The sequence below is a fragment of the Staurois parvus genome, unplaced genomic scaffold (genome assembly GCF_062004578.1).
Source record: "Staurois parvus isolate SC_StPar_1 unplaced genomic scaffold, SC_StPar_1.0 ptg000715l, whole genome shotgun sequence".
Taxonomy (NCBI): domain Eukaryota; kingdom Metazoa; phylum Chordata; class Amphibia; order Anura; family Ranidae; genus Staurois; species Staurois parvus.
In genome coordinates this window covers 10,628,404-10,650,118 of record NW_028318511.1, presented here as the reverse complement: position 1 = coordinate 10,650,118, position 21,715 = coordinate 10,628,404, and the positions used below count along the sequence as shown (strand labels likewise).

Below are 21,715 nucleotides of genomic sequence, written 5' to 3'. Positions count from 1 at the left end.
AGTTTATATTTACTAAAATAATTGTATTTCCGTGATCTGTGTAGACCAGATATAGTGAACGCAGGGTCCTAAGTTTAGTAACACTTTAATTTTTGGGTAAAATTTCAGCTCATCATTATTAAAAACAAAAAATACCAAGAACATCTGCAACAGTTTTGGTCCTGACACCTATCTGTGTGCCAAATTCAGGCGGTTTTAATTTGCTGATTTTCTGCATCGTGGCACAATGAATGTGTCAAAATTCATGATAAAATACAAACCGTTTTTTCTTACAAAAGTGGTGCTAATTAAGACCAGCTTTCCTTTGGCAGACAGAGACAGATTTTTCCAAGTTTAATTACAATTTCCAGAAAGGTACATGAATTTGGTGCACGCTGCACCACTTTTAGAACACATGCAAGCAGGTTGCGGACTGACAACTCATGGGGCCCCCGGGCAATAGGGGATCATGGGGCCCCTGTGTCCTTGCCCATACTCAAAAAAGCCTATGAAAAAAGTACCAGGGGCATCTCATGGGGCCCCCTACTGACCCCGGGCCCAAATGGTCAGTCCGCACCTGCATGCAAGACAGTTTCAGAATATCTGTCTGTGCCAGTCCTTATGATTTCCAGGTATTCTGTTTCCTCATGCTGCTACCTAGCTGTCAAATTTGAAATCCACCCTTGTTAAAGTAATGTGGCCTAACAGTGATACCTTACATGAAATCCATCCAGTCTCAGTCTTTACCTCCCTTAATTAAGGCCTATGAAATGTGTTTTGAATTATGTGTAGATCATTCCTCAAAACATTTTTTCTCCTTTGTCTTAGGGAGAATAAAATGTATTTTTTGTGTTTACAGATGGAGCCTGCCTGCTTTCTCCCTTTCCAATTGTCTCTGATGAGCACTATTTTTGTTCTGTGCAGAAAATTGGTATGATTTTAAGATTGTGAAAAATAAGAGTGTGCTTCCCATTTTTAAGGCTGAGATTCTCTGTCTGAAATTGGTACAATATTTATATCATATCTCCATAAAAATACAGACCATTTTTAATTATTTAAAGTTAAATCTGCACACTTGACACAAATTCCAGTCTGGTATAATGTGCATCCTTGACAATGTAGTCTTCAGTGATGTGTTGCAAAGATGTATGCTGTTTCCTTTTTAGTGTCCAAAACAAAGGCACTGATACACAGCACAACTTCCTAGTACAATATGCCTGCCTGCTCTCTACTACCAAAATTGCACATTGACTACACAGGTTTGTTAGTTGTGTTGCTAACTGGTATGCTTTTTCTATCCACAGTATACCTGTTTATTTCCTGCTCAATCTCTCAGAAGTTGTGGGTGGTTCAAAAAAAAGCTGTGGTGCAAACCTTTATGCTATTTCCATCCACAAAGACACAATTTTCTAAATGCTTGCTCAAATTCCTAGATATTGAAGCCTGTCCAAACAGACTTTTTAGCTGTAGTGCTATTCCCAACCTTGTGTCCATAAAAGACACTAATATTTATTATTTTACGGAAGAAAAATTCCTGCTCAATCTCTCAGAAATTGTGGTCTTTTCAAAAAGGCTTTCTAGCTGTGGTGTAAACCCATATGCTATTTCATCATCGGTGTTCAAAAAAGACAATGTTTTCCAATGCTAAATGCCTGCTTAAAGTGGAGCTCCACCCAAAAAGGGAAGGTTTGTTTTAATGCATTGTCTCCCGCTCCCCTTTAAGGATTGGCACCTTCTCTAGACTGCTAGTAGGAACAAGCTCTGTTAGAGCTTTAGTACTGTAGACAAAAAGGGAAAAAGGGAGTGGGGTGGATGTCACATTTGAAACGGTTGGTATTACCCAAGGCTTCAAGCACAGGATGGACCCCAAAAAGGTCAGGGATAAGCTATGAGAACTCACAAGGAGCCACATGCACACGGGCCTTTACAGTGTCTGAGAGCTCCCAAATGAGAGCTTCCACAGTAATTGGATGGCAGAGGAAAGGCCATGATCTGCGACAGGGCTCCACAGTGACAAATGCTTGAAATCTTACCCACATTTAGCTTGAGATCCCCAAATTTATGTCATAAAGTTAGTGTCATGTCTTCATTTGGGTTACATATTTGAAAAAGGGATGGAGTGGACCATCCAGAACTTTAGAAATTTCAAATGGAATTAGGGCAGCGCATAATTTCTTATATCGTCATACCTTAAATATATAGAAAAAAATCAAAATATCATAAAAATAAATATAAAGTGCTATATCATGCAAAAACTCTGCATACCTACTCTTCAATTTTTTACTGTTAGACTCTTTGTGATAAATATATCATACAACGATTTGAGTGAAGAAATTGGAACCAGTTTCCCAGTGCTGTAACACAACAACAAAGTTCCAAAGTGAATCAATATTTTACCATATGCTTGTCCACTTTTTTTTTATATATGCTTATATAGAAATTGAGACCGCAAGCCCAGTGCTGCAATCACAAAACACAATTCTAAAGTTTACCAATATTTCTAAGTACAAAGATAATGTCCACCATTTAAATCCCCTATGATATCTTCAATCCAGCAATCTACACATAAAAATATAATGTTGGTGAATATTTACACCATGCAATTCATGCGCCACAACCGTGCAAACTAACCTCTCACTTTAATTTTTGACCTATACTCATACAGGTCAATTAGCACTCTGTGTTATAAAGCAGATCACTTCCAATTCCATGCCAGGGGAACAATACTCGCTAAAGGTTTCCTTTAATACTCCTCAGTCAGCAGCAATACAGGAGATAAAAAGTCACCATAGTTTAATACTAATAAAACCGATTTATTACAAGAAGAAAATGTGCACACACAAAGCATGAACACTCATTAAACGAGTGTAGTTGCACGTAGTAATTCATTCAAAGTTTTCACAGTACCTAACTTCCAGTCTCAGTCGTGACTGGGAGTATCATCATCTGGTTCCTCCAGATGGTTTGCGCCATTGATAACGTGTCTCAGGGTTGGTCCAATCACAAAATCTTTTTTTGTTTGTTTTGGACAATGCATGGAAGGGCTAGATCCTTAAGTTTGTTTGCTGTATTTGTCTCCTTTGGGAAGATTCACTCCTTTATTTATATTAGTGACTATAGTCATTTAGAAAGGAAGTCAGGGGAAATCCAAAATTTTAGAGTTGTCGCCAGAACAAGAGGGGGAAATCTTCCAATAGGGACACCTGTTCTGGGACAACTGTCTAAGAGGAGAATTCCCCTCCATTTGGGAAATGTTGCATGTGGGTAAATAGAAAATGGTTTGCATTTGCAAAAGGCAAATGGGAATTTGCCCAATGGTATACAAAGTAAAAAAAGGCATAGATTTTAACCCTTTTTTACCCTACCCAAAAGGTTTTGGCTATACCTACACTTTAAATCATACATATCCAGTCTCTTCATAGATTTTTGATCATTTATACCAGTCTGCAAGCCTAGCAATCCTCTTATGCTTAGGTGCTTTTTTAAGTACTTTGCATATTTTACAGTAATGAATCTCCCAACCAAAATCTTGAAATGAATGGAGCTTTGTCCTCCAATGGAAATATTTTTGATATGCTTTATCATCTTTGTCTAACTTTAGGATATATGCAGCCAGTTCCTGTGCCGAAGAGAAGTCTTCCACATGTATAAAAGAATCTTTAGGAATAAAACGTTCATAATTTTCACGAGGAGGACCTAATACAATAGGCACAGAACCAGATATGAGAGAATTCTTCCATAATTTCTCTGTGATATAGTCTTTATGCACAGAGTTTTCAAAGGCAAGATAAAATTTATACTGAGAAATGACTTGTTGCTGTTCACTACTGGAGAGACTTCTATGAAGACGTCCAAATACATCAATAGGAACATACTGTTTTAGCTGCTCATAATAGAGCACTCTTTTGGATCTGGGCGACCAGTTACTGATTGCCCAGGCAACCAACTTATTTTTTGTTGGGATAGTGAAATTCTCTTCTTTAGTATTCTGCTCCAGCCAACCATAAGGAGCGAAAACATCAGAGTCTGACCTGTAACTCATAGTCAAGTTGATGAGGTTGTCCATAAAGTTTAAACTTGGAGTGTTTGATGGAGACTCTAAGTTAAACCATACCCAGTACTGATTTGGTGGTCGTGGCATGCTCGGTAGGTTTTTTCTAGAGCAGCAAGTGTCTCTGTGGTGTAGAACAACTGCATCAGCATTAGAGTATAAGCGTCTGTCCTCTGTGTAAAAACATCCCAAAATATTTAAACTCGGTGGACACTGATTAAGGGTAAATTTATCTCCAAATGGCCAAGTCCAAAGTAGGATGATGATTTGTGAATGGTTAGATAGTTCAGAGTAGGACTCCACAAAGTTATCGGACACCACAAAGTTATCCTTAAAAAATATTGATGAAAGATTTATTTTGCTATAGAGCATAAAAAAAATGCAAGCTATACAGAATTGTGCAATCATTATCACAAAAAATTTCTTCACAGATATATTGTTATTGGGGGAATCCATTTGGTTAAGTTTGTTAGGAGCGTTGCGGTGTTGAAACGATCCTGTAGATGTTGCTGCCAACTGTTATTCTTTTCCCTATTGGAGAAACAGATTAACAGGTTATGTATTAAAGTTAGTATGAACTGACAAAACTTATTAAAAGAGAAAAAAAATTCTCATCACTACTTATCTGTATATTTAGCCAAAAACCTACAAATTTTTTTTTTTTTTCAGGGTCCTACCTCCTATAGACCTAATTCTAAATCAGGAGATATAACATATTACTTATTTGGGGTATTCTTCCATTAACCCAATCATTCTTTTAGCATGATCAGTATTATGAAAAATTAGTAAATTGCTATTCCTCTCCTGGATTCTAAGTAGGAACACAGTATATTTAGTAAAATACTGCAGCAACCGGAAGTGACGAAACCGGAAGTGACACGGGAGCACCATTTTATGGGATTTGGCGGTGGTGAGAGCACTGCATCGACTTCCATTAGTGTTTACACTTGAGTATACCTGATTGCAACATCTCTAGGCTTGTGATTTGCTTGTAGTCTGTAAGTGGCTGTCTATTTTTAGTGAATAAAGGAGCTGTTTTGTACTACACCATTGGGGTACTTTGTGCTTTGTATTTTTGCATAATCACCTGAGAGAGGAATATTAAGAAGAAGGACATTGTATACCATCATAAGTACCTCCAATTAGACATCCACCAATCTGTGAAGTGCTGTCTGTTTACTCTGGAGAATGGAGGACATGGTGATAAGAGGAGATGACTAACATTGATTTTAGCCAACCATGAGAATGAGGGGCATGGCTGTCCGGTGAGTGCATACCTGAAAGGGGGACACTATATCTTTTACACGCAGTGACTGTTTTTGAAGACTTTTTTGGGACTTTTATTTTCACTTACAATGATTTTTTACCTTTATACTTATTAACATGTGATTTGACCTACTGAATCACTTTGAGGGTTCTTTTATGTTTATAACATATTACTTATTCGGGGTATCCTTCCATTAACCTAATCATTCTTTTAGCATGATCAGTATTATGAAAAATTAATAAATTGCTATTCCTCTCCTGGATACTAAGTAGGAACACAGTATTTTTAATAAGAAATGTATATGTCTCCCTATTAGACCACTCACCCAGCCCCCATTTTAGAGACTTTACCTTTCTACAGTTAAATAACAAAAGTTTAAATGTAGGGAAAGGTCCTTGCAATTTAAACATTGACAACCACTGTCACACTTACATTCTGAATACACAGCTGTAAAAATAAGTTTTAAGTATACTTCTCAGGGATCACTTATCATGATTGCTTTACAAATCATTTTATAGCCTTCCTCCACTAGTTCCCCTAAATTTCTCATCTCATGGAAGCTAATCCTAAACTGCTTAGGCAGGTAAGGAGTGCCTTTAGATTGAAAAAAAACTGTGCAGCTTTGACTAAAGATGGATAATGCCTAGTTGGGTCTCATACCAAAAAGGTGTTATGTATACTGTACTTCTATGCCAGCAAGATTATCTTAATCACCTGGAAGAGGTCCTTTCCTCAAACCTTTCAGAGTGGAAACAACTGAATAATTCAGCCCTCTTGCTATACCTAATCAAGTATGTCACTAGGGGTCTCCGAAAATCTTTGAAAAAATATGGGGTCCTTGGGCCAAATCTCTCCTCACTGTTAAGCCCGACCGGATTTCAAGCAGACCATGTTTTTCATTATGTTTACTGTATTGTGATGTCTCTGAGCTTACACTGAGAATCAAGGTTTCATAGTATACATATATTGTTATGCAGTTTTAAAAAATACAGGACACCAAATATGTGCTAGACATGTGTGATTCATATAATTACGAATTTAATTTCAGACTAAATTTTCACTATACAGAGATTCAGATGTATCTGAATTTCTGGAAAACAACAATAATGAATTTCAGAGATTTTGAAATAAATTATTATGAAACAAATTATCCGAATTCAAGTTTGAAAATGGAAATATATTGCAATAAACACAGTAAGGTATAAAAGTGAAATAAAGATGATTCCTACTTAGGCTGCTTTACAGAACAGAATAGAATAAAAAAGAATAGAACAGAATAAAAAAGAATAGAATAGGGAATAGAATAGAAAATATAGGTAGAAAGTAGAATAGTTTCTTTGCAGTTTATTTTTTCAATGTCTATTTTTCATCTGGAGAAAGTATGTTTAGTTGTTGTTAGCTGAGCTGCTCCTATTCCCATACAGCAGAGAATCTGCAAATAGGATTCTAATCCTAGCTATGTTTATGATTTTTTTTGTATATGTTCAGTCAGGGGCAGACTGACAACTCATGGGGCCCCCGGGCAATAGGGGATCATGGGGCCCCTGTGTCCTTGCCCAAACTCAAAAAAGCCTATGAAAAAGGTACCAGGGGCATCTCATGGGGCCCCCTACTGACCCCGGGCCCTCGGGCAGTGCCCGAGTTTCCAAATGGTCAGTCCGCCCCTGTGTTCAGTTGTTTTTAAACTATGTATTACAATAATTTATTCTGGCTGTAGCTAAAAGCTGCGCTAAGAACAAAGAAGCTTTTATCTAAAGATTTGATCACAAAATGCTGGAGATAAGCCCCTAAAAAAAGAGACCCAATGTATTTTTTTCTGAAGGTTCTGTGACAATTTGTGATAAAACATACTGTATGTATTGTAGGATTACAGGTACTGCTTAGTAGGCCAGAGAATGGATGCCCTATTAATCAATGCACCAATTGCAGCATAAAGATCATACAAGAACAAGATGCCACTATCATATGGTCCTAACACTGCTCCAATTAATTCCATTTCTAGCTTGCAGCCACAGTTTTGATTGGCTGAAGTGCAAATCTTGACACCATCAACCCACCTCTCCACTTCAGCCAATCACAGGAAGCCTTGTATTAATTGATTAAAAATACAAAGCTTCCTCTAAATGGCTGAGAAGTACTCATCTTGACTTGATTTTATTCTGCAAGCAAATGGGAAGCCGGTGATGCTGCCAGAACACAATACTGCATATTGTATGTAACCGATATTACTACAGTATGATACTTACGATAGAATAACTTGGTTATCGAAATAGTTTGAGCCAGCTTTGCCCAAACAAAATATTTACAGTGAAAGGAATCAAGAAGTTCAGCTTTGAACTTGTAAACTTTCTGAACTTTTTGCTCTTCAGGGCTTTTAGAGATGGGAAAAAGCAGGGGTTTCCACCTTAGTACAACTCTACATTAATGAAACTCTCCAAACGTTGGAGCAGCTGAGGATAGAGTTTTCTATACATCAAAGGTGCTTCTATCAGTTTCTTCAACTCTGTCATGCGTTATTAGCACAATTTTCTTCTTCATTAGTGCTTTTTCCCCCACCCTTATGCTGGGCAGAATAGTTCAAGCAACATCAACTAAGGGACTAATTTCAGACATCTATTCAGATTTATTAAAGACGTTTTTACGGAGGTTCACGGTTCTGTCCATGGAAGGATGGGAACAGGATATTGTTTCCATTTCAGAGGAGATCTGGGGGGAGATTATTCAGTCTCTTCCTTCAATGTCTTTTTCTCCAACACAGAGATTAACGCAGATTTTTATTCTTCATAGGGCATATAGAACCCCTGAATTTCTCCACACCATAGGTCTGAAAACTGACCCAGCTTGTGCTAGATGCGGTAATTCTGGTACTCTTGTACATCTCTTGAGGCATTGTCCTAAACTCCAGAGATATTGGGTGGAGGTGGTAAGTACACGTAATGGGCTTTTTGATGTGAATATTCCTGTCAAACCATTTATTGGGTTCTTTAGATTAATTGTTATACATGCCCCTATGCTGACTACTATTCTGCGGGCATTTTTTGTGGCCGGCAGACAAATTGCCCTTAGGTGGACCTCCCAATATCTGCCTACTTTATCTGACTGGATTTTTGATCTCAACAAGCTTTTCTGTTTTGAAAAACATACATATTTTTTAAGAAATATAATAAGTAAATTTGATTCTATTTGGTCAAAATAGATTACATCTATGTTTCCTGTATGGGATTAGGTTTATTATGGGTTTTTTAAAAATTTTTGTCTTAAATACTGGTGTCTATGCTTGGGGAAATATAATATTTTTGTTCCCATAGACATTATGTTTCAATGATTAGTTATAGATGAGTTTATCTTATAACTTATAACTTATCTGTAGCTCTCCTTTAATATATTATTATGCTTTAAAGCTGTTATGATAACTGGGTAGGATATCTTTTTTTGTTTTGTTTTTGTGTTAGAAATGTAATAAATTACTTAAAAAAAAAAAACAATTCTAGCGCTAGACCTTCTCTGTTCCTCTAAACAGGTAACCTGCAAAAATATTAAAGCGTCGCCTATGGAGATTTAAAAGTATCGTAGTTTGGCACCATTTCACGAGCGTGGGCAATTTGAAATTGTGACATGTTTGGTATCTGTTTACTCCACGTAACATCATCTTTTATATTATACCAAGAAAATTGGTTATATATTGTGTTTTCTTGCATAAATTTCATTAAAGTGTATTTTTCCAAAACAATTGCATTTGGAAAACTGCAGCGAAAATACCATGTGATGTAAAAAAACTGCAATGGCCACCATTTTATTCTCTAAGTTCTCTGCTAAAAAAATATATATAATGTTTGCAGATTCTAAGTAATTTTCTAGCAAAAACTGATTTTTACAAAAAAATTCAGAAAAGGCTTCAAGTTCTTAGAGAAAGCTATGGAAATAGTTTGGGCAGAGCTGGCCCAAACTAACTATTTAAAGTGAAAGGAAATATGGAGTTCAGATTTAAACTTCTGTATATCAGTAATGACTGGTTCACATTTCCTGCATGGTAAAAAGCCACATTTTACTGGGAAGTGTCAGTTCTGTCCTTGTGCTTCTAATGTGCAGTACACGCTTTAACATTTTTTTTAATGTCATTGAGATGTCAAAATGTAACATTTCATTAATTTCTTTACACGAAATGCAAGGAGTGTTAGAAAGAAACATTTTCTATTTCTTCTCCCACTATAGTGGAGAGAGGCACAGTTCCCTATTTGACCACAAGAGGCCTCCCTTTCCCCTGTTAGTAGAAGATGTACAGTATATAGAAGGCATTCTGTATATAGAGCCCTGCAGGATAGAGCTGGTTGCTGAGAGCTGGGAGAGAGTCCTAGAGAACAGTGTAGTGCAGTGCTTCAGTCGTGGTCCCTATGGGAGTTCCTGGGGCCAGAAATATGTAGTATCTTAAGATAACGGCCTTCCCCTGCTGGGGATGGTCATGGAACCCTTCTCCCTAGCAGGTTAGGCCTGGGAAGAGTAAGAACTGAGGAAGTGCTCCAAGTGGGTGAGAGTTGAGCATTGCTGTTTCATAATGGATGTTACCGCATGTTAAGGTCTGTTGTGTAGCAATGCATTTCCAGTAAACCAAAAAGAAAACAAAGATCCAGAATTGTCTCTTCATGTGTGCCCTTCTATGAATCATAACTTGGGAGGTGAGTAGACACCTAGGCCTGCCAGGATGAAATATGAGGATGCTTTTAGCAGTACAATGTGAGACCATGGAGCCATGAGCCCTTGACTTAGGGGCCAGGTCTGTAACATGTTCTGAGACTCATATAGTGAGAACATATTCTGAGAACATATAGTCTTTCAGCTCAGCCCCTCCTACATACAGTTCCGAAACTGGTTGGGTAGAAACATAGAGAGAAGCAGAGCTGTGGGTGAGCTGCATTGCAGGATGGAAAAATGCAGATATGTCCCAATGTGTAAACAGGGGACATGGAAAACAATTGTTTTCTGTGTACCTGTGTGGACATCTGCGTTAAAGGTAATAAAGTAACATGAAGTCAAACGCTTTTGTTTCTAAGTCTCTAACACATGGTAGCACACCATGCATGTTTTAGAAAATTATGGTGCCACGCATTTTGTATAGCACTCTCAATACATGTCCAAAATGCACCTGGATTACAATGCACCGCAGGGCACACTATGCATAATGCACCTGGATTACAATGCACCGCAGGGCACACTATGCATAATGCACCTGGATTACAATGCACCACAGGGCACACTATGCATAATGCACCTGGATTACAATGCACCGCAGGGCACACTATGCATAATGCACCTGGATTACAATGCACCGCAGGGCACCACTATGCATAATGCACCTGGATTACAATGCATTGCAGGGCACCATTATGCATAATGCACCTGGATTACAATGCACCACAGGGCACCACTATGCACAATGCACCTGGATTACAATGCACCACAGGGCACCACTATGCACAATGCACCACAGGGCACCACTATGCACAATGCACCTGGATTACAATGCACCACAGGGCACCACTATGCATATTGCACTACAGGGCACCACTGTGCATAATGCACCTGGATTACAATGCACCACAGGGCACCACTATGCATAATGCACCACAGGGCACCACTATGCATAATCCACCTGAATTACAATGCACCACAGGGCACCACTATGCATAATCCACCTGAATTACAATGCACCACAAGGCACCACTATGCATAATGCACCTGGATTACAATGCACCACAGGGCACCACTATGCATAATGCACCTGGATTACAATGCGCCACAGGGCACCACTATGCATAATGCACCTGGATTACAATGCGCTGCAGGGCACCTCTATGCATAATGCACCTGGATTACAATGCACCGCAGGGCACCTCTATGCATAATGCACATTGATGTATGCTGCTCAGCACATAAAATGCAGCACAACATACATTTTTGTGCATTGTGATATGCTACAGCCCATTCATTTCTAATGGTCTGCCTAACAGTGTATAGCAACAAACCTTAACACATGAAAATTAGTATGCTCTAGCAGTTTTGGTTCCAATGTGAATGGGTCCTCAAAATGGAACCCCTTGTTTCTTAGGATTCAGGGACATATAAGAATAAAGACTAAGGACTCATTTACACGGGGTGTTTTAATCCATGCCTCATGCAGAACCGTGTTTTATCGGAATGGGGATGAACAGGTGTTGCATACATCCCGTTCCAGCAGTCCCATTGTTGTCTATTGGGACAGAGTTGTTGCACGGGCACAGTCACTGCTTCCAAAGCTGCTGATGTGCTCAGGGCTGTTCATCTGCACCCACACAGATGTCACATTGGGAGCAGCGGCTGCATCCTTTGCAGCCATTGCATCCCAATAGACTGTAATGGGACTGCCGACACTGGGTTCATCCCCATGGTGGAAAAATATGGCCCTGCATCAACCATAAGTGTAATCACCCTGTGTGAATGAGGCCTAAGTGCTGAAAGTGCACTTATTTTTTTAAATATGTTAAAAATGTTCTTTACTTTGCCTTGTCATTTGATCTAACTCCAAGGAGGCTGTTTGTACTCCCAATCAATGCAGCACAGAAAACATTTGAAGAGGCATTGATTCCAAAAACAAAAAAGTATTATATAGCAGCTTAGCAGTTTCTAAATGTGGTTTATGTATTCCTTTTTCTTTTTTAGGCTTTTTTCTTTTATTGTCACCCAATGATTAAGTCTGTTATTTTACCAGCTTCCTTTAACATTCCAAGCTGTCCAGCAAAAGTGGAAGTGGGTTGAGACAAACCATTTAACCACTTGCTGACCGTAGGACGTTATACGGCCTCCTCAGCTTGCAGTGGTTATACTAGGATGATGCCTGCAGCTACAGGCATCATCCGGGTATCAAAATGTTCAAACAGTGATGGGCGTTTAGTCAGAAGTGATCACTTCTGCAGGCTGTGCCTTCTTTTGCCCCCAAAAAATTGCCTTTGAAAAACTGCTGTGCAGATACCGTGTGACTTAAAAAATTGCAAAACCTACCATTTTATTCTATAGGACCTCTGCTGAAAAAAAATAAATTTTATATATATAGAAAATGCTTGAGGGTTCTAAGTAATTTTCTAGCAAAAAAATGTAGATTTTAACATGTATGTGAGAAGTGTCAGAATGGACCTGGTTGGCAAGTGACTAACACTGGCAAAGGTGCTTACAATGGTCAACTTGTATTTATTTTTATAAAACTTTTATCCAAAAAAGGAAAATAAAGCTATTGCTGAAAATGTGTTAGCTGGACTTTGTCTTTAATCTGTTAGCCAAGCCCATCTAAATCTGTTAACGCATCTAACACTACCCTCTTCACAAATTGACAATGCTGCTGTTAAAGTATGACTCCGTTGCTCCTTCATCCAGAGTGGAGACCCCCTGAGACAGGGCATCTGTTACTGACTGGATCACAAGGTGAAAATATAGGGAATAGAAAACTAGCCACTACAGTGAAGCATTTGTAAGCTGCCATATATTACATCTTTGTTTTGGGGTTTAATACCACCTTAGAGCAGCACCAGCTCCATTATATTTTGGAAAATGGAACTAATGATGCATGGGAGTACAGGAAGTTCCTGTGTACCATTGCTCCTATAGTTTCATAGAGAGAAATCCACAGTTCGGAGGGGCAGAAACTTTAAATCAAGCAAGTTTATCATATTTTGTGATATGTCCTTGTGGCTTGTCTCTGTTCTGAATGACTCAGCAGGTTGGGCCTCTATCGCCTCCCCTTGGTTCTGAGGGCCCATGGAAACTTTCAGAAGCCAGTGGGTGGAGGGGTGGAGACCTGGATCTGCATATTTATGGGAGTCTGAACAATCCCAAGCAGGAGGTCCTGGCAGTGTGGGAAGAACGGCCCATAAATATGAAAGAGCCATGCCAGCAGGGGAGTCAGGTGGAAGATGGATTACTGAAGGTGCTGCTGTGTGGTCTGGGAGGGGGCCCTGGAGAAGGGGGCTCTGCCTCCAGGCTGGAGGAAAGGAAAGGAAGCTGACACAGGGACCTCCACTGGCTTACAGTCCATCGGGGAAGGATAGCCTGCAAGCGAGGACAGAAACTGGCTCCATGAAAAACCTGAACACAGTTTACCCACAGCTACAGAATACAAGGACAGTGTGAGTAGCTCTAAACCCCTGGAGCCTACAAGAGAGAGGGCTGCTATGTTCTCCCTGGGACAGTGCTGCATGCCTGTCTTAGAATCTCTTGCTCCAAGATGTTCTTCGAAAGACAGCCAGGTGGATGCACATTTCTGAAAAGATTTCACTGAGAGGGGGACTAGCTGCTTCTCACAAAGACTGTGTTATTGATTTATCAAGAAACTGTACTGCTCTGGCTGAACTAGAAAGTTCAGGATTTACAATTTTTGGAGAGAATTAGGAAGTTTGTCCTCAGAGCTATTACTGCAAGTCAAGTTGGGCATCCCATATACCCCTAAACCCAATCCAATTTGTTTCCGCTAAATAAAGCAACAAAAACAAGCTCATGGACTGGTTACTGACTCTAAATGGAAGTTGGAAAGCGCTTGTTGCCTGGCTGTGCAGAATAAAGGGGGACCCAATACTCAGCGGCTCCTTCAGGGGTGAGCGCTACATGTCACTTTACCCAAGTACACAGGCTTTCAAACAGAACTAAGACCCTGTTTACACTTGCGCGATTTCTCCTACATCTGCTGTCATGCTGCAGGTCACAACACAGCCATGCAAAGTAGTGTGCTTACAGTGAAGCACAAACACAGCCCAGTATGCAAAACAGCACACAGCTAACCCTTTGATCGCTGCACATGTTAACCCCTTCCTGCCCAGTGCCATTAGTACAGTGTCAGTGCTTTTTACTAACACTGATCATTTATTTGGTGTCACTGGGGATGTCAGTGACACCAAGTCAGTTCCCCCCAGTGTCAGAATGCCCGCCGGAGTCCCGCTATAAGTAACTGATCTCCGCCATTACTAGTAAAAATAAAAAATAAAAAATCCCAGTATACAGTGGGGATCGAAAGTTTGGGCACCCCAGCTAAAAATTTGTATTAATGTGCATAAAGAAGCCAAGGAAAGATGGAAAAATCTCCAAAAGGCATCAAATTGTCAGATTAGACATTCTTATAATATGTCAACAAAAGTTAGATTTTATTTCCATCATTTACACTTTCAAAATAACAGAAAACAAAAAAATGGCGTCTGCAAAAGTTTGGGCACCCTGCAGAGTTAATATCTTGTACTGCCCCCTTTGCCAAGTATCACAGCTTGTAAACGCTTTTTGTAGCCAGACAAGAGTCTTTCAATTCTTGTTTGAGGTATCTTTGCCTATTCTTCCTTACAAAAGTCTTCCAGTTCTTTGAGATTTCTGGGCTGTCTGTCACGCACTGCTCTTTTAAGGTCTATCCATAGATTTTCAATTATGTTGAGGTCAGGAGATTGTGAAGGCCATGGCAAAACCTTCAGTTTATGCCTCTTGATGTAATCCCCCATGGATTTTGAGGTGTGTTTAGGATCATTACCAATTTGTAGAAGCCATCCTCTTTTTAACTTCAGCTTTTTCACAGATGGCATCAAGTTACCATCCAAAATTTGCTGAAATTTTATTGAATCCATTTTTCCTTCTACTCGTGAGATGTTCCCTGTGCCACTGGCTGCAACACAACCCCAAAGCATGATTGATCCAACCCCATGCTTAACAGTTGGACAGAGGTTCTTTTCATTAAATTCTGTGCCCCTTCTTCTCCAAACGTACCTTTGCTCATTCCGGCCAAAAAGTTCAATTTTAACCTCATCGGTCCACAGAACTTGTTTCCAAAATGCATCAGGCTTGTCTATATGTTCATTTGCAAAGTTCAAACGATGATTTTTGTGGTGAGGACGTAGAAGAGGTTTTCTTCTGATGACTCTTCCATGAAGACCATATTTGTACAAGTATCTCTTTGTAGTGGAATAGTGTACCACAACTCCAGTGTCTGCCAGATCTTTCTGGAGGGATCGTGCAGTCAAACGTGGGTTTTCAATTGTTTTTCTCACAATCCTGCGAGCTGTTCTGCCTGATATTTTTCTTGGTCTTCTAGATCTTGCTTTAACTTCCACTGTTCCCGATGACTGCCATTTCTTAATTACATTCCGAACAGAGGATATTGACATCTGAAAACGCTTTGCTATCTTCTTATAGCCTTCTCCAGCTTTGTAAGCGTCAACTATTTTCAGTTTCAGTTTTCTAGACAACTGCTTAGAAGAACCCATGGTGCTGATTGTTGGGGCAAGGTCAGATGAGTCTGGGCATTTAAAACCTTTGAGATTGACATCACCTGGTCTTCCCAGACGATGATTGAGAACAATCCATGACACTGGCAGGTCTCAGCTTGGCAAAGGGGGCAGTGCATGCTATAAATTCTGCAGAGTGCCCAAACTTTTGCAGACGCCATTTTTTTGTTTTTTGTTATTTTGAAAGTGTAAATGATGGAAATAAAATCTAACTTTTGTTGACATATTATAAGAATGTCTAATCTGTAATTTGATGCCTTTTGGAGATTTTTCCATCTTTCCTTGGCTTCTTTATGCACATTAATACAAATTTTTAGCTGGGGTGCCCAAACTTTCCATCCCCACTGTATATATTGCCATTTGTAAACATTATAACTTTCACGTAAACCAATTAATTTACTCGTATTGGGATTTTCTTTTAGCAAAGACATGGAGCAGAATACATTATGATGAAATTTGGTTTTAAAGATTTTTTTACTGGACATGTTTAATAGCAAAAAGTCAAAAAATTGTTTTTTTCTCAAAATTGTCGGTCTTTTTTCTTCTATAGTGCAAAAAAATAAAAATCGCACAGGCAATCAAATACCACCAAAAGAAAGATCTATTTGTGGGAAAAAAGACGTAAATTTCATTTGGGTCAAGCGTTGTATGACCGCGGCACCGTAACGCAAAAAATGGCCTGGCTAGGAAGAGGGGTAAATCCTCTGGAGGGCAGGTGGTTAAAAAAAGTGTACATATTTTTTTGGCTGAGTTTTGTGTTTAACAAGCAGTATCCAAAAAAATGCATGAAGCCTGAACACACATAAAGAAAAACTTCTGTAAAATTATGCAATAACAAGCTACAAAAAAAAGACACTGAAAAAACACATGATAATGCAGCAGCACTGGTGTGAACCTCATTTTTGGGTTCTCTTTTCAATTGTCACATAGGAAGAAATTTACTAAAACTGAAGCACTCAGAATCTGGAGCAGTTCTGCATAGTAATCAATCAGCTTCTAACTTCAGCTTCTTCAATTAAGCTTTCACAATGAAACCTGGAAGCTGAATAAGCCCCTCCATGTACCATAATTTAGCTCATTGGATGTTTAGCATGAAAACCCTACACACTGACTACAAACATTTTTGCCTGTGAAACTCTCGGATTTATGAAAAGAGTAAGTGCTCTACATTCACAACTCCTTGTGGCTGCGTAGGAAAATATGATAGTAGATTTTTACAAGATTCCTGTCAAGAAGCCATAAGCATTGAAAGTCTATAGCTAAACTAGACTTGAATTTGTTTAACAAAAACACTATAAATGAACTATTGAGAAGCAGCACAGTGATGAGCCCATCTCTGTTTCTCTCTGCTCTCTCCTTCCATCAGCATGAATTATATAGCACATGGATTGATTGACTTTTCGAGCAGCTTCTCCCTTTCACAATCAGTTCTGCTGTGCAAGGACTGCCAGTTTTCAATCTAGTTCAGCATTAAAGCAATTTATTTGTATTTAATTCTTTCATCTGGAGCAGGCGTCGCCAAACTTCTCAAACACAGGGCCAGTTTAATGTCCTTCAGACTGTAGGGGGGCCAGATTGTGAGTCAGCATCAATGAGAATAAACGTGGCCTCAGGATTGGTAGCAGGAGGAATAGTGCTCCATCATTGGTGTCAGTGGGAGGAATAGTGCCCCATCATTGGTGGTCAGTAGCAGGAGGAATAGTGCCCCATCATTGCTGTCAGTGGGAGGAATAGTGCCCCATCATTGGTGGTCAGTAGCAGGAGGAATAGTGCCCCATCATTGGTGGTCAGTAGCAGGAGGAATAGTGCCCCATCATTGGTGTCAGTGGGAGGAATAGTGCCCCATCATTGGTGTCAGTGGGAGGAATAGTGCCCCATCATTGGTGTCAGTGGGAGGAATAGTTCCCCATCATTGGTGGTCAGTAGCAGGAGGAATAGTGCCCCATCATTGGTGTCAGTGGGAGGAATACTGCACCACCATTGATACTAGTGGGAGGAATAATTTCCCATCATTAGTGTTACTGGAAGGAATTATGCCCCCGTGTTGCTGTCAATGGGAGGAACGGTGCCTCATAGCATTGGGAGGAATAGTGCCCCAGGGAGGAATAGTGCCAGATAAAGACTAGCATAGGGCTGCATCTGGTTTGGAGACCACTGCTCTGGAGCTACTCCTATTCACATACTGCAAGGAGAAACTGCAAATACGAATTTCATTCATGGTGGTTCAAGTCTATGAATTATTAGGAACTGTTTTATTAATTTAGCTCAATGCAGAAGCTTTGTGGGGCAAAGGTTCTCCCTGCTACTTGCATGTGCACAGATGTGCTACAAAGCTCGGGTCCCGAGAGACCCCTGTGGCACATTTGTGAGCAACCAGCCATCTGACTGCAGTGCTCAGCAGGCCAGAGAGTGGGTGTCCCAACTGAAGCATGAAGATCATACAGGAAATGAGTCTCTATCACAGTGCCTTTAAAAAGTATTTATACCCCTTGAAATTTTCCACATTTTGTCATGTTACATCCAAAAACGTAAATGTATTTTATTGGGATTTTATCTGATAAACCAACACAAAGTAGAACATAATTGTGAAGTGGAAGGAAAATGATAAATGGTTTTCACAATTTTTTACAAATAAATATCTTCCACTTCACAATTATGTGCCACTTTGTGTTGGTCTATCACAGAAAATCCCAATAAAATACATGTATGTTTTTGGTTGTAACACAACAAAATGTGGAAAATTTCAAGGGGTATGAATACTTTTTCAAGGTACTGTAGATGGTCCTGACAATTCTCTAATTCATTTCCCAGCTTGTAGTCCTCAGATAAATGGGGGTTGCTGCAAAAGCTACTCCTGGTCACCAATGGAAATGGGCTGAATGGAAAACTAAAGGCAGTAGGATCAATTCAAAAGCTAACGCATCAGGAAAAGCATTTTTAAAACAATTTAACTATTTTTTAAAAGTGCCAGTTATTTTCAGCTTGGTCAGATAAATTTGGCCTCTTTCATCCCCTTTGCTAGCTCTGGTTGCAAACAGCTGCTGTTTTGATGCTGAAGATTACTATGTTTTAAAGCTGAACACCAAAGCTGACATTTAAATATATTTAATTTAAATGTCTGAGTGAACTATTGGCGCTTTATAAAAACTGTATAATAATTTCCTCAAGAGCCTCAAAGGATATAAATCAGTGTTGTGTGTACTTATTGCCTTTGCAGAGCCAGTGATATCCTTGTAAAGGTAGCCATAACATCTATGCTGTGTTAGCCTGTGCAGACAGTAGAGCTGTGGGAGGGGCCCAGCAGGCCACACCCACTATAGGCTGACTGCAGAAAAGGACAGGAGGAGGAAGAGACAAGACCAGTCACCTTGCACAGGGAGAGAGATTAGCAGTGACTGGTCTTTATAACAGGAAGCTCCTGCACAGAGGCAAAGTTTCACTTTGGATTACTGCACAGATCTGGAAGAAATAAAAAATGTCTACGAAGATTCATGTTAAAATGCAAATTACTGCGTTCCGATATGTCAGAGTCATGGTTTTTCCAGACTTTTCAGCAGAGGTCCAAAAACGTGCACAATCTTTGGAAGCTAAACGACTACTCCAGATCCACCATGTGTCCTATGCTATGCTTTTTCCTGCTTGACTTCAGGTCGTTGGGGATGACAAGGTTGTCTTCTTTGAAGATACAGAATCAGTACTGACCTGGTTGGATCAACGGACAGCACCTGGACCTGCTCTAGCCTGATGTACCCCCACTTTTTTTCCCCTGTTATTACTGAGATGGCTTTTGCTATTAGGCCTTGTCTCTCCCTAGCCTGATGCTATGAGAATATATCCTACTGTCTATGCCTCCCCTAATATTCCTTGCCTTCACCATCCCATTTTTCCTTTTCTTTCTACTGGTGTGTCTTCCTCTTCCTCTCATTTTCCTTTTTTAATTTCTCCTTTTCTATGTTTTGTGTTTCAGCTTCAGCTCCTCTCTCCTTGTCTTCTACATCCCTTTTTTGTGAGTCTTGGGCCCTTCCTCTCTAGATGTTTGGTGTCTCCCCCTTTTACTTGGTCTTATTTCTCTCTTCTCCTCTTCTTCCTCTAGTTTCCTTTCTCTGTTTTTCCTATGTGTGTTATTTTTTCTTCTTTTTTCTCCTCTTTTTTCTTTTCCCTTCTTTTATTTATATTTTTCTTTCTTTCTTCTTTTTTTCGTTTTTTCTTATTTTTTATTAGTATTTTCCTCTTTCTCTCCCTTATTTTTCTCATTTTGCGTTTTCTTTTTTGTTATTTTTTCCCTTTTTCTTTTTTCTTCCCCCTTTTTAGTTTTTCTTTCCCCTCGCCTTTATTTTATTTTTTTATTATTTTTTGTTTCTGCTGGGTTTATTTTTGGTTCTTTATTCTTTCAACTGGACACCTTGCAGCCTGAATTGTGTACTGCTTTTCAGCAAATTGTTTGCTTCCCTAGTACCTGGAGTTCTGTTCGCATGCCCTGGGAGAGACTGTTGTTTTTTGTCCATAAAACTCAGATATGGGCGGAGCGCTGGTGTTTTTTATTTTCTATTTTGTAACATCATTTATATGTGGTTTCCCTAGCCAACTGGAGTGAGATGCCTTGTTTTGCTCCCTTCTCCATGTTGGTCCAGAGTCTATAGTTTAGTTTCTTATTTGCTCCAATTGTGCCTATTTGTTTTTTATTGTGTTGGCAAACTTGAGAGGAAAGTTGTGCTGTCCATTGTTGATTTCATGATATCACTGGGGCTCGGTTACTTATATCCCAGATTGGTGTATACCTGTCAGAGATCCGGGTATGACCAGAGATGTGTGGACCGACACAGGGAAACGTAGACTTCAGGTATAGTATAAAACAATACAATTTATTAAAGGCTAAACAATACATAAACGCAGTGCAAGGCTAAACATAAACACAGTGCAAACAAAACCAAACCTCCAACAGATAACAATATGTACAACACCAAACGTAGTTGGGCAGGCCGGGTCGGTAGCTAATGGGCAGACAAGGTACAGGGAGCAGGCAGAAGAGTGGTCAGGAGTAGCCAAGGTCGGTACAGGCAGAGTGCATGTGGAGTCAGGATCAAAGCAGAGAGTCAGGCAGGCAGGATACAGGGCACAAGGGAGCAATACACCAAGGCACTGACTGCAGGCCTGGTCCTGCTTAAATACACCTGCAATCAGCCTCAGGTGATGGCATGATTGCAGGAGTGGAACACTGGCTGCTGAGAGCACCCGCTGGCCAGCACTGGTACTGCAGTCCACAAGGCAGGTAAGCCACAGCACTACCAGAGATAAGACCATTCCTGACAATACCTTTATTTGGTACTGTCTCCTGATTCTATTGTATGCTTTGTCCTGCACTTGAGGATTCACCTGCCCAATCTTTTATTTTTTATAGTGCAATGGCTTCCCTTAAATTCCTGACGTCGAACGTCCGCGGCTAGGCCTAAGCGGACTGCAATTATGTCCCAACTAAAATCTCTGTGGGCTGATGTGGTGGTTCTTGTGGAGACCCACGTCACTGGTCAACTTCAGATGGCCCTTAAAAAACCCTGGATTGGCTGGCTGTATCAGGTTACCTATAGCTCCAGTTCACATGGCGTCGCCATAGTAATTGCTAAGACGGTCCATTTTCATTTATTGACATTGCAGGCGGATCCTCAGGGTAAGTTCCTTTTTTTACATGCTGCTCTTAATGATCTTGAAATGTTGATATTGGCCTATTATATTCCTCCCCCTTTCAGTTTGTGGTATTCAATGAGGTTCTGTCGTTTATTGCATGTCATCCTGGTATCCCTACAGTGTGGCTGGGGATTTTTAATATGCTTATAGACCCTAGTTTAGATAAACTGGATTATGACCCCTCTGCTCCTACTCCATCCCATGTTACTCGATTTGGTAGGGTTTTGATGGAATTTGCACTGGTGGACACCTGGAGACATTTGCACCCCATGACTACGGCTTACTCCTGTTTTTCGGCCTCCTACTCCACGATGTCTCGCATAGATTAGATATTTATGTCAAAATCATTACTATCTATGTTGGGGGAGGTGGGTTTTGCCCCTCAGGTATTATCGGACCATGCTCCTTATTGGATGACACTCAGTCAGCCTTCTTCCTCCCCTATTTATATGTGGA

At 39.9% G+C, this 21,715-nt stretch overlaps 1 protein-coding gene across 1 annotated transcript in view; it reads right to left on the bottom strand.

The window, feature by feature from the left end:
* Positions 1-2,771: 2,771 nt before the first annotated feature.
* The window catches only part of LOC149445669 (4-galactosyl-N-acetylglucosaminide 3-alpha-L-fucosyltransferase FUT5-like), a 97,915-nt gene continuing 78,971 nt past the window's right edge, over positions 2,772-21,715 (bottom strand). Inside the window, exon 2 of the mRNA XM_089653598.1 lies at positions 2,772-4,561. Coding sequence (XP_089509724.1) covers positions 3,410-4,486 — 1,077 coding nt within the window. The 5' untranslated portion in view covers positions 4,487-4,561 and the 3' untranslated portion in view covers positions 2,772-3,409. The remainder of the gene's footprint in view (positions 4,562-21,715) is intronic.